This window comes from Eumetopias jubatus, unplaced genomic scaffold (assembly GCF_037043125.1).
Source record: "Eumetopias jubatus isolate StellerSeaLion01/CBP00866 unplaced genomic scaffold, mEumJub1_p1.0 scaffold_5, whole genome shotgun sequence".
NCBI lineage: Eukaryota > Metazoa > Chordata > Mammalia > Carnivora > Otariidae > Eumetopias > Eumetopias jubatus.
The window spans coordinates 92,969,112-92,983,568 of NW_028274811.1; the positions used below are offsets into that span (position 1 = coordinate 92,969,112).

A 14,457-nucleotide genomic window follows, 5' to 3' on the forward strand; every position below is an offset into this window, starting at 1 on the left:
AGGTATGCTTATTACTACTGGGTTGCCATTATTTCTAAGCCCTTTTAGTCAACAGAATTATAAAATACTTTTTAAATTATGAGTTCATACTTATATGTACAATTCAAAATTAACCTGTTTTTTTCTTTTTATTTTATATATTTTTATTTTTTATTAAAAATTTCAGTTTCAGGGGCGCCTGCATGGCTCAGTTGGTTGGGCGACTACCTTCGGCTCAGGTCATGATCCTGGAGTCCCGGGATCGAGTCCCGCATCGGGCTCCCTGCTCAGCGGGGAGTCTGCTTCTCCCTCTGTCCCTACCCCCTCTCATGCTCTATCTCATTCTCTCTCTCAAATAAATAAATAAAATCTTAAAAAAAAAAAAGCTTTCCATTAAAAAAAAAAATTTCAGTTTCAGCCTGGGTGGCTCAGTCGGTTAGGCATCTGCCTTCATCTCAGGTAATGATCTCAGGGTCCTGGGATGGAGCCCACATCAGGCTCCCTGCTCAGGGGGGAGCCTGCTTCTCCCTCTCCCTCTGTCCACCCAGCCTCAACCCCTCTACCACTTGTGCTCTCTCTTTCTCAAATAAATAAAATCTTTTTTAAAAGTTTCAGTTCCTGGGGCGCCTGGGTGGCTCAGTTGGTTAAGCATCTGCCTTTGGCTCAGGTCATGATCCCAGGGTCCCAGGATCAAGCCCCACATCGGGCTCTCTGCTCAATGGAGAGCTTGCTTCTCCCTCTCCCTCTGCCTGCCACTATGCCTACTTGTGCGTGCTCTCTCTCTCTCTGTGTCAAATAAATAAATTTAAAAAAATTCAGTTCCTGCTGATAATAATGTAGTTCTTTATTTGCTTTATCCTACAGTAAATATCCAATGTTGCAGAATTATAGTAATTAGTATTCTACCTGAATTCTTAGCACTGTAACCTGCTGAGTGAAGTTAAAGATGTCTTTTGTAGTTCGTTTTTTTGTTCCTTAAAATTTACCCCACTGAAGATGTATAATCAGAGTATTATGTTCAAAATTGACTTGAAATAATTATTTTCTTTATATGGTTATGTCAACATTTGATATACAGTTACATTCATTTATTTCTGTGTTCAGTGTTAGAGTTTGCTTTTTTGGCTTGATTTTGTTTTGAATATGTAAAACATTTACAATTTTTCAAAAGTCAAATCTATATAAAAAGCTATACTCAGAAGTCTTGCTCCCATCTCTATCCCTTCCATCCCATAGCCCTTGTAGATAACCATTTTCATTAATTTCTGGTTTATCCTTCTAGTGTGTGTGCTTTTCGTTTTTTACAAAACCAAATATATAGAGAGAGGTAGTTGTTTCTCCTATTTCCTTAAACAAAATGTATCACTATGTATGTAGTGTTCTATTTCTTTTACTTAATTATTCTGGAAATTTCTTCAATTTGAGTTTCTGCAGTTCTCCTTTATTCTTTACAGTTGTATTATATTTCATCATATGGTTATACTGTATATATCCATTAGATTGCTTCTAATACAAATAAGCCTGCAGGAAATAACTTTTCATATTTACATGGAGTATATCTTTTTTTTTTTTTTAAGATTTTCTTTATTTATTTGTTAGAGAGAGAGCATGAGTGGGGGGTTGGGGTAGAGGGAGAGGGAAAAGTAGACTCCCGGCTGAGCAGGGAGCCCAACTTGGGGCTCCATCCCAGGACCCTGGGATCATGACCTGAGCCGAAGATAGACGCTTAACCAACTGAGCCACCCAGGTGCCCCTACATGGAGTATATCTTGAAAGTAGAGTCCTAAAACTGGGATTGCTGACTCAGTGGATGGATGAATAACTGTTTATATTAGATGTTGTCAAATTCCCCCTCCATTGGGAATCTTTTGGATAATAATCCTGTGGGATCTTAGACTCCTACCTCAAATGTAGGGGAATATCTTATCTCTCCACAGCTTACCAGTGTCAGATTTGTGAATTTTTGCCTAAGAGCAAAAGAGTGAATTCCAGCATAGTTTTCACTTGCTTTTCTCTTATGAGGGAGACTGGAAATTGTTGCTTATGTCATTTACCTTTTTTGTTCTTTGAACTAGATGTTCATATCCGTTGCCCATTTTCTGTTACAGAGTTTTTGCTTTTTGTCTTCTCCATTTTTAGTTTTTTATACCAGGGAGATTAGCCTCTTATAAGTTACAGATATTTTCTCCAAGCTTGTCATTTGTATTTTGACTCTCCTGCCCCCACATGAAAATTAAGTCTTTTCTCATTGCTTCTGGAAAAGCATTTGCTATTTCTTTATTACAGAGAAATTTATATTTTTTTTGTAGTGCATATATTGTTTCAGTTTTTACATTTAGACCTTTGATTCATTCATGTAGAATTTATTATGGTGTACAGTTTAAAGTATTGACCCAAATTTATCTTTCTCCAAGAGGCTATCCACTTCCACCACTGTTACTTAAAATGCCCGTTTTTCTCCAACAGTTTAAGTTGGAGCAGTTTTAAGATGAAATCTCTATCACGTACTAAATATTCGTGTATATATGGATTTTTTCTGAACTTCATTATATTCTAAGTGTTCATATGCCTTACACACTTAATTGTAGTGGTTTTATGTTTTAATATTTGTAGTATTTAATATGTATTTAATATTTGTAGGGCCAGCTCCCTTGTGCTTCTTTTTCAGGATTCCCCTAGCTGTTCTTGCCCATTTGTTTTTACATATTAGAATCAACTCATCTGGCTTCAGAAAGTTTTTTATTTTTTTAATTTTTTAAATTTTTAAAAATTTTATTTATTTGAGACACAGAGAGAGAGAGAGAGCACAAGCAGGGGGAGCAGCAGATAGAGAGGGAGAAGCAGGTTCCCTGCTAGGCAGGGAGCCTGATGTAGGGCTCAATCCCGGGACCCTGGGATCATGACCTGAGCTGAAGGCAGACATTTAACCGACTGAACCACCCAGGCACACTCCCAGAAAGTTTTTTAAAAATTATTTTCAGTGGAAACATGTTAAATGTAGATATTCACTTAGAAAGAATTGACAGCTTGGACATGTTGATGTCCAAGTATAAGAGATGTCCTCATCTTGTTCAAGTCTAGTCTACTTTTGGGACTTTCAGGAGTTTAAAAAATATATCCTGATAATAGGTGTTGCATTCCAGGTATTGTATCTTTTCTGTCACTGTTATATATGGGACCTTTTCTTCCACTGTATCTTTTAGCTGGGTATTTTATATATATCTATAAGGCTTCCATTTTATATCCCATTACCATATTGATTTATTTCAATCATTCAATTTTAGCACTGAATTTCTTGTATTTTCCAGTCATACTATCATATCATCTGCAATTAGAGATGGTTTACTTCTTCCCTTCTGGTTCTTACGCTTCTGATTGTTTTGTTCTGTCTGATTTGCTGGCTAAAACTTTCAAAACAAGGTTAAATAGTTGTGGGGATGGTGGGCATCCTTGGCTTGTGTGTACTTCCCATCCCTTGAACAACGCATAAATTAATAGAAGTAAAGGTCCTTGCAATGCAAAGAATGTAATTCTAGATAAAACCATTCCCCCAAACCAGTAGAATGAACCATCTGAAAATTTCATATACTACTGGGAAGGTACAGTGGGCTCCTGTTAAGTGACCATATTCTTAGTTCCAATTTTCTGTAATTTCAGCCTTCCAAATGAAGTTGAGGCTTTTTTGTATGCATTTGTTGGATTTAACTGTATGCTTTTGTAACTTTTTTTAAATATGGAATGCTCCACGAATTTGCATGCCATCCTTGCACAGGGGCCATGCTAATCTCTGTATTGTTCCAGTTTTAGTATGTGCGCTGTTGAAGCGAGCACGCTTGTGTAACATTTTTAATGAGACTCGCCCGTCCTTGGATATACGATGTTGTAGGTTGGCTTTCCTCTTGCCTGTTTGTATGCTCAGGCCATTGGTAATTAGATTTATACTCTGAAAAACAGGGCCAGGAAATCATTATGTTTATTTTCTTCCCCTCAATAAAGCTAACTCAGACATTAGAAATTATATATATGTCTTTAAAATTGTATTTTAACTGCTTAATTTTTATAAAGTGTAGGATGGGAGCATGGTCAAAGTTCTTGTTTCTATTTTTAATAAGATAGCATAAAATATGGTGTATTTAACTTAGATAAGTATACATATATATGATCTTTAGTGCCTGATCTGTTATAGGTGCTGAGTACTTCTAAGTTGAAGCTGACAGACCAGAAAACTGCATTACCTCCTCCCTTATAGGGATACCTCTTTAGTGAGCCTGATATCTCCGAAGAAATGAATTAGATGGTAGATTAGGTAGGTTGGGGATCTGGTGCTGCTCAATTAGCTTTTCCCAATCAGAGACATTCCATTGGTCCTAACAAAGCCTGTGAAAGGTGGATCAGTGCTACTAGAAAAACAAAACATGCTTTATTTTGAATGAAGCTTGTAATTGATTTGATATGTAAAAGAAAACACATTTCTCAGCCCCGGTAAGACATGGAGTGCTATAATGGAGAATGAGCTCTGGACTTTGAATCTAGTCATCTGGGTTATAGTCCTGGCTCTTTTTGATCTTGAGCAAGTCATTTATCCTCGTTAGGTCTTCCTTACCTTCCCATCAAATAGTAAGGTTGGCCGGTACCATTAAAGATCTCTTCCACATCTAAATTCTCAGATATTAGAGAAGTTACGAGTATGGTTTTCACTGTTGGCATGTTGATGCTCTTAGTTTAAGCATTTTAATCCCCATATCCCTATTTTTATTTTGGCAGTAAGTTACTTTAGGTAAAGGGAATATATGTAGTATGTATGTGTTTATGTAGTGCATTCTAAATTTACATGAGAATAAAATACAAGTATAGTTTTAGGCCAGCACCATCTGTTATGGAAGAGTTCTATGGGATCTATTCTTAACTCTTGGGAGTGACAAAAATTTCCCTTTCGTTTTCATGATCTTCAGACTCTAATCAATCTAAATATGGGAACGTTATCCCAATCCTATTCCTTGCTGCTTTCACGTTTTCAGAATTCTTTGCAACAACGTTTTGTCCTTTGATGGTGAGCTCTTTAAAGATTCAGTCTTTTCCCTTAGGCTGTTGTCTTATCGAAACGGAATGCTCTGGTTTTCAATCTGTTACAGCTATTATTACGTGAGTCATCTTGATATTTACCTTACTTATACATTATGGCTTCTCCTTTATTCATTTGAAGAGTGCCAATATTAACAGGGAACCAAAGGGCAGGAAACCAAAAAGGGAACCAAAAGCAGGAAAACAATTGCAAACATACTTCATTTTAGAGATCGGGTTTTTTTGTTTTGTTTGTTTGTTTTAAGATTTTATTTTATTTATTTGACAGAGAGGGAGAGAGCATAAGAGGGAGAGAGCACAAGCCAGGGGGAGAAGCAGAGGGAGAAGCAGACTCCCCGCTGAGCAGAGAGCCCGATGTGGGCTGGACCCAGGAACCCTGTGATCATGACCTTTAGTTGAAGGCAGATGTGCAACCAGCTGAGCCACCCAGGCGCCCCATGTATTTTATCAATAAAATGTCAAAGTGAATTTTTTGCAAATTCATTCAATTGTGGAGTAAAAATAAATATTTAAGATTATGTTGCTATTTGAATCTGAAAAGCAAACTGTTCTTGGGTTTTCTGCATGTTAGATCTACTTGTCAGAAGGGGAAGAAGTGCTGACCATTTATAAGGAAGGATGAGATGAGTAGATGAATGTGATTAAGAGGCTTCTGAGATGGTGAGTTTTTGGCAAAGTTTTAGAAAATAACTGGATTGATGGGGGAAAGAAGGGTATTTTCCAAAATAATAAAATTAGGTTTCTTTCTTAATCTTTTGTTATATGTTAAACCATGAATAGAAAAACTTAGTGTGGTTGGTTGCCTGCAATTTAAAGATTTAAAACAGAAGTTTGGGGAATAAGAACTGTTACCTGTCTTTAAATCCATTGTTAGAGTGAAATACTATACTTAGTCCCAGATAAATGAATGGTACTGAGCATCTCTCTTGTTATCAGCAGTAAATGATGTATGAAACAGATAAATTTGAAAGTTGCAGAGCATAAGATTTAATCTAGTTGAGTATACATAGTTTACATCTTTTTCTTCATAATTGAGAATGGTTGACTTGGTGCAAAAAAACATAGCTTCTTAGCTGCTATACTGATATGTATATCCAGGTATTTTCAGAAATTCGGGTTTATGATGGCTAAAATCAAAGCACAACATTTGGTGACCAGTTCCTAGAAAATATACTCATAAACGCATAGGATGTGCATGACAATCATAAAACAGTTCTTTTTAAAATTAAGGAAGGTACTTTATGTTAAATTCTCAGAATGAGAATTCTCAGAATGAGCCACGCGGGCACCCCCTAAAATGAAGCTTTTAACCTCGTATTTTGTAATGAAAATTTTACACTGCTCGCGGTTTTGCTAAAATAATATTTTATGTTGTAAACACTTAAGTGTTTTAGTAATGGACATTTAGTAGACATTCTCTATTACATGTTTGTGACAGAGAAAAGAGACTGAGAGAAAAGGAAGCTTGCTTGATGTCACAAGCATTTAGTTTGTCTTATTTACTTTTACATAAAGTAATGACTTTGGAACTTTTCAGCATATAGATTTGAAATGGATTTGGAATGATTATCCTTAAGCATAATGTATCATCTGTCCTTTTTATGGGACTTTGTTCTTATGCCTTCTATTGGGAGAGGTAAAACAAAGCTACCTCATATTCATAAGGAAGGGGCTTTTACTTTTTCCAAAGTATTTTCAACCTTTTTTTTTTTTTAAGATTTTATCCATTTATATGAGAAGGAAAGAGAGCACGAGCAGGGGGCGGGGCAAAGGGAGAGGGAGAAGCAGACTCCCCACTGAGCGCAGAGCCCTGACAAGGACAACAACAGCAGCAGCAGCAACAATAATAATAATGCAGGGCTTGATCCCAGCGCTTGAGATCACGACCTTAGCCAAAGTCAGACACTTGGTGCCCCTATTTTCTACATTTATTATGGGATTGTTTTTCTGTTGGATCCCTCTGTTTGAGAGCCTCTTTTGGTTTCTTAGGTTTAACTGCTGAGATTGTAGCAGTTTTGTTGTTTTTGCCTTTGCTTTGTGATTCTCTCACAGTTAGAGAATTATAACAAGTTATCTCTCAGGTACATTTAATATATGTGAGGCTAGACAGTTCTCTGGAACAACTCAGGAAAACCTGAAACTATTCATATAGGTATCTTATTTGAATATTGGATAGATAAATTTGTGTAGTAGATATTCATTTGACTATTAAATAGATACCTATTCAGATAGGTATTTACCTTTTGTGTCCTGTCTTCTACTCCCTATTCAGTAAACTAATATTGAGTGTCGTCCCTAAACTGTTACTAACTTATCTAAAGGTTATTATAACAGGGGCGCCTGGGTGGCTCAGTCGTTAAGCGTCCGCCTTCGGCTCAGGTCATGATCCCAGGGTCCTGGGATTGAGCCCCACATCAGGCTTTCTTGCTCAGCAGGAAGCCTGCTTCTCCCTCTCCCACTCCCCTGCTTGTGTTGCCTCTCTCACTGTCTCTCTCTGTCAAAGAAACAAATAAAATCTTTAAAAAAAAAAAAAAAGGTTACTATAACAAAATAAATTTGCCTTTCATTTTACCTTGTTGATAGAATCAGTAGGGGGTGGATTGTGATTATGTGACATATTCTGAACATCTTTTAGAGACTAATGTGCTGTATACATTTATTTATTATTTGGAAAATACAGGGTAAAGTCATTAGTATAGACTGTGTTTCTCACATTTGAATTAAACTTGTTACACACATCTATAGTGTTACCCGTAGTGGATGTTCAGTACATATTTGTTAAATAAGGATACTTGGGTTCTCTTTCTAGCTCTGCTACTATATAGACAGTTCTCCTGTTTTGCTGTCCATACCCTTTTAGAATTCAGCTGGTTGGCATTTCACTAGGATAAGCTACAGGGCCAAAAAGTACGGGGAATCAAAACACTGAATGTTTCAACAGGAAAAGAGTTGGCAGTGGCATGGTGTGCCACTCCGAAGGTAGAGGATGAGACCTGATGTGTGCTGCCTTGAGATAAAATGGCCAGATGAGGTGGAAAGAGCATGGTTTAATCCACGTGTCAATCCAGATACACTTTGCTTGCAGCATTAGTTTGTTCTGTCATCGGGAACATAGCCTTGTGTAGGGTATAGAGATTGCCCAGGAACTGGAGTAATGTTTATTTCTGTTATGAATAACCCAAATTTCGTTTGGCTCTGGGCCAGTAAGGGAGTGTATAAATTCATGGCTTCTTTAGAACCATTTTGAGAGTAATTTCTTTTAAATTAGTATTCTTTCTGCAGTTAAATATAGAACATTGAATTTTGATGCACACCCTCTCCTTCCCACCACTCTGTCATTTACTTCCCACCCACTCTTACCCAGGACTCCATCAAGCTTCAAATTTCTTTTTACCAATATTTCCATCTGTCAAACTATTTCTTATCTATGGCACCGTATAAGATTAAGAATGGCTCTCTATGTCAGTGTGAGATCAGTGATCATAGCCCAGGTAAGTATCTGGGTGAAAGAAGCTTCATCAGACTTGTTCTAGCCCTACCACTATGTAACATTCTCTAAGGAGCTCTGCTGCCTTTTACAACAAACAAGGAGTGGACTCTTGGCCTCTTCTCCTCTAGGTTTGAAACTTGAGTAGGGTGTTGTAATTTTTGTTTCTTGTAGTTAGGAACTTCTCCCGTGGTCCAGTATCAAGGATCACCTGTTCAGTCCTATTTTCTCCAAAGAGTAAAGCCATGATTTCTGACCTTCTTTCTCACCCTTTTCAAAATTAGCTCCTACGTAGGTTTCAGAGAGAGGCATTTACAGTTCCTTGACTGAAGTTCAGAGTGGGGTTTCCTCAGGGAGCTGGTGGTTTGACTGTTCCTTTGGACACCTCAGAGCAGTATTTCCCCTGCTAAGGACTTCTCAGTTCCTACTTTCTGGCTTTGTATGTCCAGAGTTCTAAGATTCAAGCTAATGTTGCTACTTGATTTTTCCTAGTACCTTACTTCTCTTGTGTGGCATCCTTTGACTTTTTTTAAATCCTGCCATTATTGTCTGATGAAACACTTACTGCTATTTTTCTAAGTAATTCTTAAAATCCTTTGGAGAAGGCATATGGAGTTGAAGAGTTACTAACTTGTCACTAGACATTTTGGATAGAGCCATCTAATGTCTCCATTTGCTCTTATAGTTCTAAAATAGGGGAAATTTCAGAATGCAAGAATTAATTATTAGGCAAATTTCTAGCTATACTTTTGATGAATGAATCAAAGAGGAATGACCAGATAACTTTTAATACATCATTTGTAAATTTTGGTTTTGATGACAGCTTTTTATTTTTCTTCTCAGTCGCTTTAGGTCGTAACCAGCCTTTGAAAAAGGAGAAACCCAAATGGAAAAGCGATTATCCCATGACAGATGGACAACTGCGCAGCAAGAGGGATGAATTTTGGGATACTGCACCAGCTTTTGAAGGCCGTAAAGAGATTTGGGATGCCTTGAAGGCTGCCGCACATGCTTTTGAAAGCAATGATCATGAACTGGCACAAGCAATCATTGATGGTGCAAACATAACATTACCACATGGTAGGTTTGGTGGTCCTCAAGGACAATGGGGAACATAATCAGCTCCTTTCTAATAGCAAGAAACCAAATGGGACGTGTTCATTTTTCTTGCTGTGTATTTTTTTTTTCCAAATTGGAACATTCCTCTTTCCTTCTTTTTATGTCTTTCAGCTTAAGAAAGATTTACTTTGTGTGTTATTTATTTTATTTATTTATTTATTTATTTTTAAGTAAGCTCTACACCCAACATAGGGCTTGAACGCACAATCCCAAGATCAAGAGTTGCATGCTTCACCAACTGAGCCAGCCAGGTGCCCCATTATTTTTTTGTTTTATAAATATTTTTAATCTCAAGAAGGAGAATACTTGATAACCTGTATTTTCCAACTTCCATACTCAGAAATTTCCTAGTTCTTCATCAAGGGCCCTCCACCTGCTGTCTCAGTCCTCTAGAGCTTCTACTTCACTTGTTTTCTATGAGCACTAGAGAAGTAGTCTCAAATTTAGATTTCAGAAGCCATAGAGACTCAGTGGATGCTCCTTTAGTCATTATACCTTCTCATCAAGCCTATTTTCAGCATAATGAGCGAACCTAAACTTAGAAGTCACATGTTCTGAAGGACAGATTTCTATGATTGCAGCCCTGAGCATTATTAAGAACCTCTCTCTCTTTTGCTTAGGAATGTGACTCTAAGGACCACCATTAGCTTTGAGCATTTCCAGGGACATATATCTGCTAGACCCATGCATATCCTCTTGCTTGGTCTCCTTGATTAGAAACACTTCAAAATTTTTCATGGTATACTGAGATTTAAGTGTTAATTTTATATTACATTCTTTGCTCTTTTGATAACTGTATTTATTTCTTTTTTTTAAGTTTTTTTTTTTTTTTTTTTAGTTTATTTGACAGAGAAAGACACAGCGAGAGAGGGAACACAAGAGGGGGAGTGGGAGAGGGAGAAGCAGGCTTCCTGAAGAGCAGGGAGCCGGATGCGGGGCTCGATCCCAGGACCCTGGGATCATGACCTGAGCCGAAGGCAGACGCTTAACAACTGAGCCACCCAGGCGCCCCTGATGACTGTATTTATAACTTTTTCTCTTTAGTTTTTCAAATTAGTATTTTTCCAAGTTGTCTGTTTAGCTCCTTGTGTAATCACCTGCATTCCTTTGCATTGTTTTCTATTCCTTTAGACCCTCATTGTTTCTTTTTCAATATCTCCATTTGTCTGCATTTTCAGAACACTGCTTTTCACTGTTTAATCATCTGCTTTATGTCCTTTGACTCCTTTTTTTTTTTTTTTTTAGTTTTATTTATTTAGGTAACTCCACACCTGATATGGGGCTCAAACTCACGACCCAGAGATCAAGAGTCACATGTTTGTTCCAACTGAGCCCAGCCAGGCTCCCCTGACTCCTTTTCAAGTAAAGATATTTAACTTAGTATTCCTCACAATTTTCTAAATCTCTGTTCGTTTTCTGAATTAACTGTGCTTCCAAGAAACTTTTAAAAATACATACTCCTTAGCTGTTCTGTTTTTTATTATGAAAACTTATTAACATATGCTTGGGTTAATAACATTTATTGAGTACCCACTGTATATAGATGACTTTTTCTGCACAGGTATGAAAATGATGCCTCCTACATTTGAAAAAATGTGTAATTGAATGCGATTTCGGTATGACTCTTAAGTACTGATTTTCATGGATGGTCTCTGAATTTTTTACTTCGTACGATTGGGGGTACATCCTCTTGCTCCATTACCTCTTTTAGGTCCGTATTTTGTCTTCAATTACTACCTTTATATAATATAAAGGAAAGAGCCTTCCTTTACAGTTATTTTTATCATCCTTCTCTTTTTAATGCTTATTTCCCATATTTTTAGAGCAGTATTTATTTATTATTTGTTTGTATAGGTTTGCAAGTTGGGAGTAGGGGTGGGGAGTGGGAAAGAATTAATTTATCTGTGATTGTCTTAATTTAGAAGCCTGAGATCCAGAACCTTAGAACTTTGATTTCCTTACTTTGTACTTATCATAGTTACCTATAGGAATATCTGATTGTATTCTATAAACTATGGCCTTGTTTACAAGTTCATGGAGGCAAAGTAGCTCTGTTTTATGTAAGGCAGGGCCTATGTATATTTTATTGGATATGGGCTCAGATCTCTGTATACTTAAGTCCCCCGTTTTTGCTTAGCTATGTGAACTGCCAAGAAAAGTAATGTTGCTGGCAGCCTCACCAACCAACAGATTAGAGAGAATTATTCTTGGAAATTTGATAGGATGAGCTTCTGCTTCCCCTCTATGTCTATTTTCTGCTTTAGCATAAAGGAATCAAACTGATGTCTATTCTCTCCCTGTTCAAAGCTCTATAATAACTTTCTGGGAATTACTGTCATTGCTACCTTTGATTGAATTCCCTTGTTTATATTTGAACCTCAACAGCATTTCTTGGATGGACTTTTGAATTGTGTTCCCTCATGTACTCTAACTCACCATTAGTTTATAACTTAGCTATTTAGCTACATGCTTTTACCTAGACCTACTCAGTGGTATTACTGAAATTTCTTCCATCTTTTTGGTGTAGTTATATATTTGAAAATTTTACTTTGGACACATTTGGCTGTGTTAGACCCTAAACATCTTATACTTCATATTTTAAGTTTAAAATATTGTATAGGCTTTAACTATTTAGCTCAGGCTTTAGTAATCAGACCTAGCCTACTTTCTGCCTCTACTGTAGTACTCATGGCTATGCGACTTTGGGCAAATCACTTCTTTTCTGTAAGCTTCAGTGCTGCCATCTATAAAATATGGATTATAACTATGTACCATATAGGGTGGTTGTATTGATTAAATGTGATAATAGTAACACATGTAAATTACTTAACCACAGTCCAAAAAGCACTTGATAAATAGTAGTGCCAATGATTATTTTTCTTGAACTCTAGCATTAACGAGTAAATTCCTTGTACCAAATTCTTTGATATAATTTGGTCATTTTTCTGGATATATTATCTACTGATAACATCTTTTTCTGGCTTTTGGGGACTCTGCCCATGGGCATATGCCTAATCGAATTTTGAGATTGTATTGATTCAGTAGCAACAGTAATAACAGATTTATTAATTGGACACCAAAGCATTGATGACATAGTTTAGCATCATCCCGTCTTTAGGCCTGTCCCTATTCCTTTCATCTGTATCTGTCAGTATTACCCATGAGTATTGAACTGATCTTAGATTGACAATTTGAAGAGATCCAGGGTATACATTCCTTTCTAAGTTTCCTTCAGCCAAGTCTCTCCTTTCTTGTTTTCATCTCATTCTCTGTTTTCTCTTCCCATAATCTTATTATCCCAACCTATCCATATTATCTTCCCAATTTAAATATTATAAAAAATTCTTTAAAGTTTGAAAACTGTATGGAAATGTCTTTGCAAATGTTATTTGTATAGGTCTTGTCTGTTATTTTAGATTGTAGGTGCAAAATTAGCAAAGACTGTATACCCTTTTCGGTTTAAATTGTGTTTAGTATCAGTGTTATGTGCACAAAAATTAGATATTTGTCAGTGGCCTTTTTTCCTATGTAATAATAATTACCTTACTTCCTGAGTTATTTTTCAGAGAAACAACCAAAATACCTCCCATCACCCAACGCCCTTGCCCCATGTTTCCACCTTGTTTCTTTTTCATATAGTGATTCCATGAATAATTCTGTTCTTGTCTCAATTCCAGTCTACAGGTTGTATTCATTATATTTCTGTCTTGTCCAAGCACAAAATAATTCCATGCTTTTTAATTATCCTCCTTTATTAATACCAGTGATGTCTTTAGTTCATTATTCTCAAATGGCAATAGGGAGAGTTAGAAGATGGTGTCATAACTACCTGGGAATTTTATTTTATTTTATTTTTTAATTTTTTTAAAGATCTTGTTTATTTGACAGAGATAGACACAGCAAGAGAGGGAACACAAGCAAGGGGAGTGGGAGAGGGAGAAGCAGGCTCCCTGTCAAGCAGGGAGCCTGATGTGGGGCTCGATCCCAGGACCCCGGGATCATGACTTGAGCCGAAGGCAGACGCTTAATGACTGAGCCACCCAGGCTAACTAATTCCCATAACTACCTGGGAATTTTCTATGTGTGCATCTGTTTTCACTCTGGAAATTGTGACTCAGATTGAGGATATATATGGACATGTGTATTATGGAAAAATCTCCCAGGATGATTCTGGTATCTGGTACCTCTTTTCCACAGCCTCCCCATCCTATAAAACTTTATTTTTCATGATTTACACATTTTTTTCTCATGGTCCTAAATTTCTAAAGAAGAGCATCTCCTTTTTCTAATTGCTACTTTGCCATTACCTAAAAATCCTAAAAACATTACTAATAGAGTATTTTGCCAATGAAACTAAGGTTATATAGATTAAGTGGTTTATCCAAGTTAGCATAAAAAGAGGGATTTTTTTGTTTGTTTTTCTGTTTTTTTTTTTTTTTTTTTTAAGGTGGGATACACCTGGCTGGCTCAATAGGTAGATTTCAGGGTTGTGAGTTCAGGTCCCATTTTGGGTATAGAGATTACTTAAAATCTTCAAAAAAAAGGGGAGGGGTTATTATTTTCATTTTTCAGAGCTTGGCCCATAGTGAATATTCAGTAATTCTCAGTTAAAGCTTGTTCAGAAACAATAACCTATTTCATAAAGATGAGCGCACTTAATGCTTTATAGAATTACTATATAGAAGATTAAAAAGGATTTTTAAAATTGGCTACTCCTTCTCTCCCTACTTTCTGTTTTTCTAGAAAGGTGGTTGTTTATTTCTTTAGCATCTACAATTAATGTGTTTTCC

General features: G+C 36.7%; 1 protein-coding gene and 1 non-coding gene across 2 annotated transcripts in view; one reads left to right on the forward strand and one right to left on the reverse strand.

Annotated features, from left to right (window-relative positions):
• Positions 1 to 14,457, forward strand: part of UBTD2 (ubiquitin domain containing 2) — a 60,777-nt gene that overhangs the window by 32,847 nt on the left and 13,473 nt on the right. Inside the window, exon 2 of the mRNA XM_028102841.2 lies at positions 9,392 to 9,628. Within this exon, the coding sequence (XP_027958642.1) occupies positions 9,392 to 9,628 (237 nt within the window). The remainder of the gene's footprint in view (positions 1 to 9,391; positions 9,629 to 14,457) is intronic.
• LOC114208761 (U6 spliceosomal RNA) lies at positions 3,707 to 3,810 on the reverse strand. Its single transcript, XR_003609127.1, has one exon. It is a non-coding gene; the product is annotated as a U6 spliceosomal RNA (small nuclear RNA).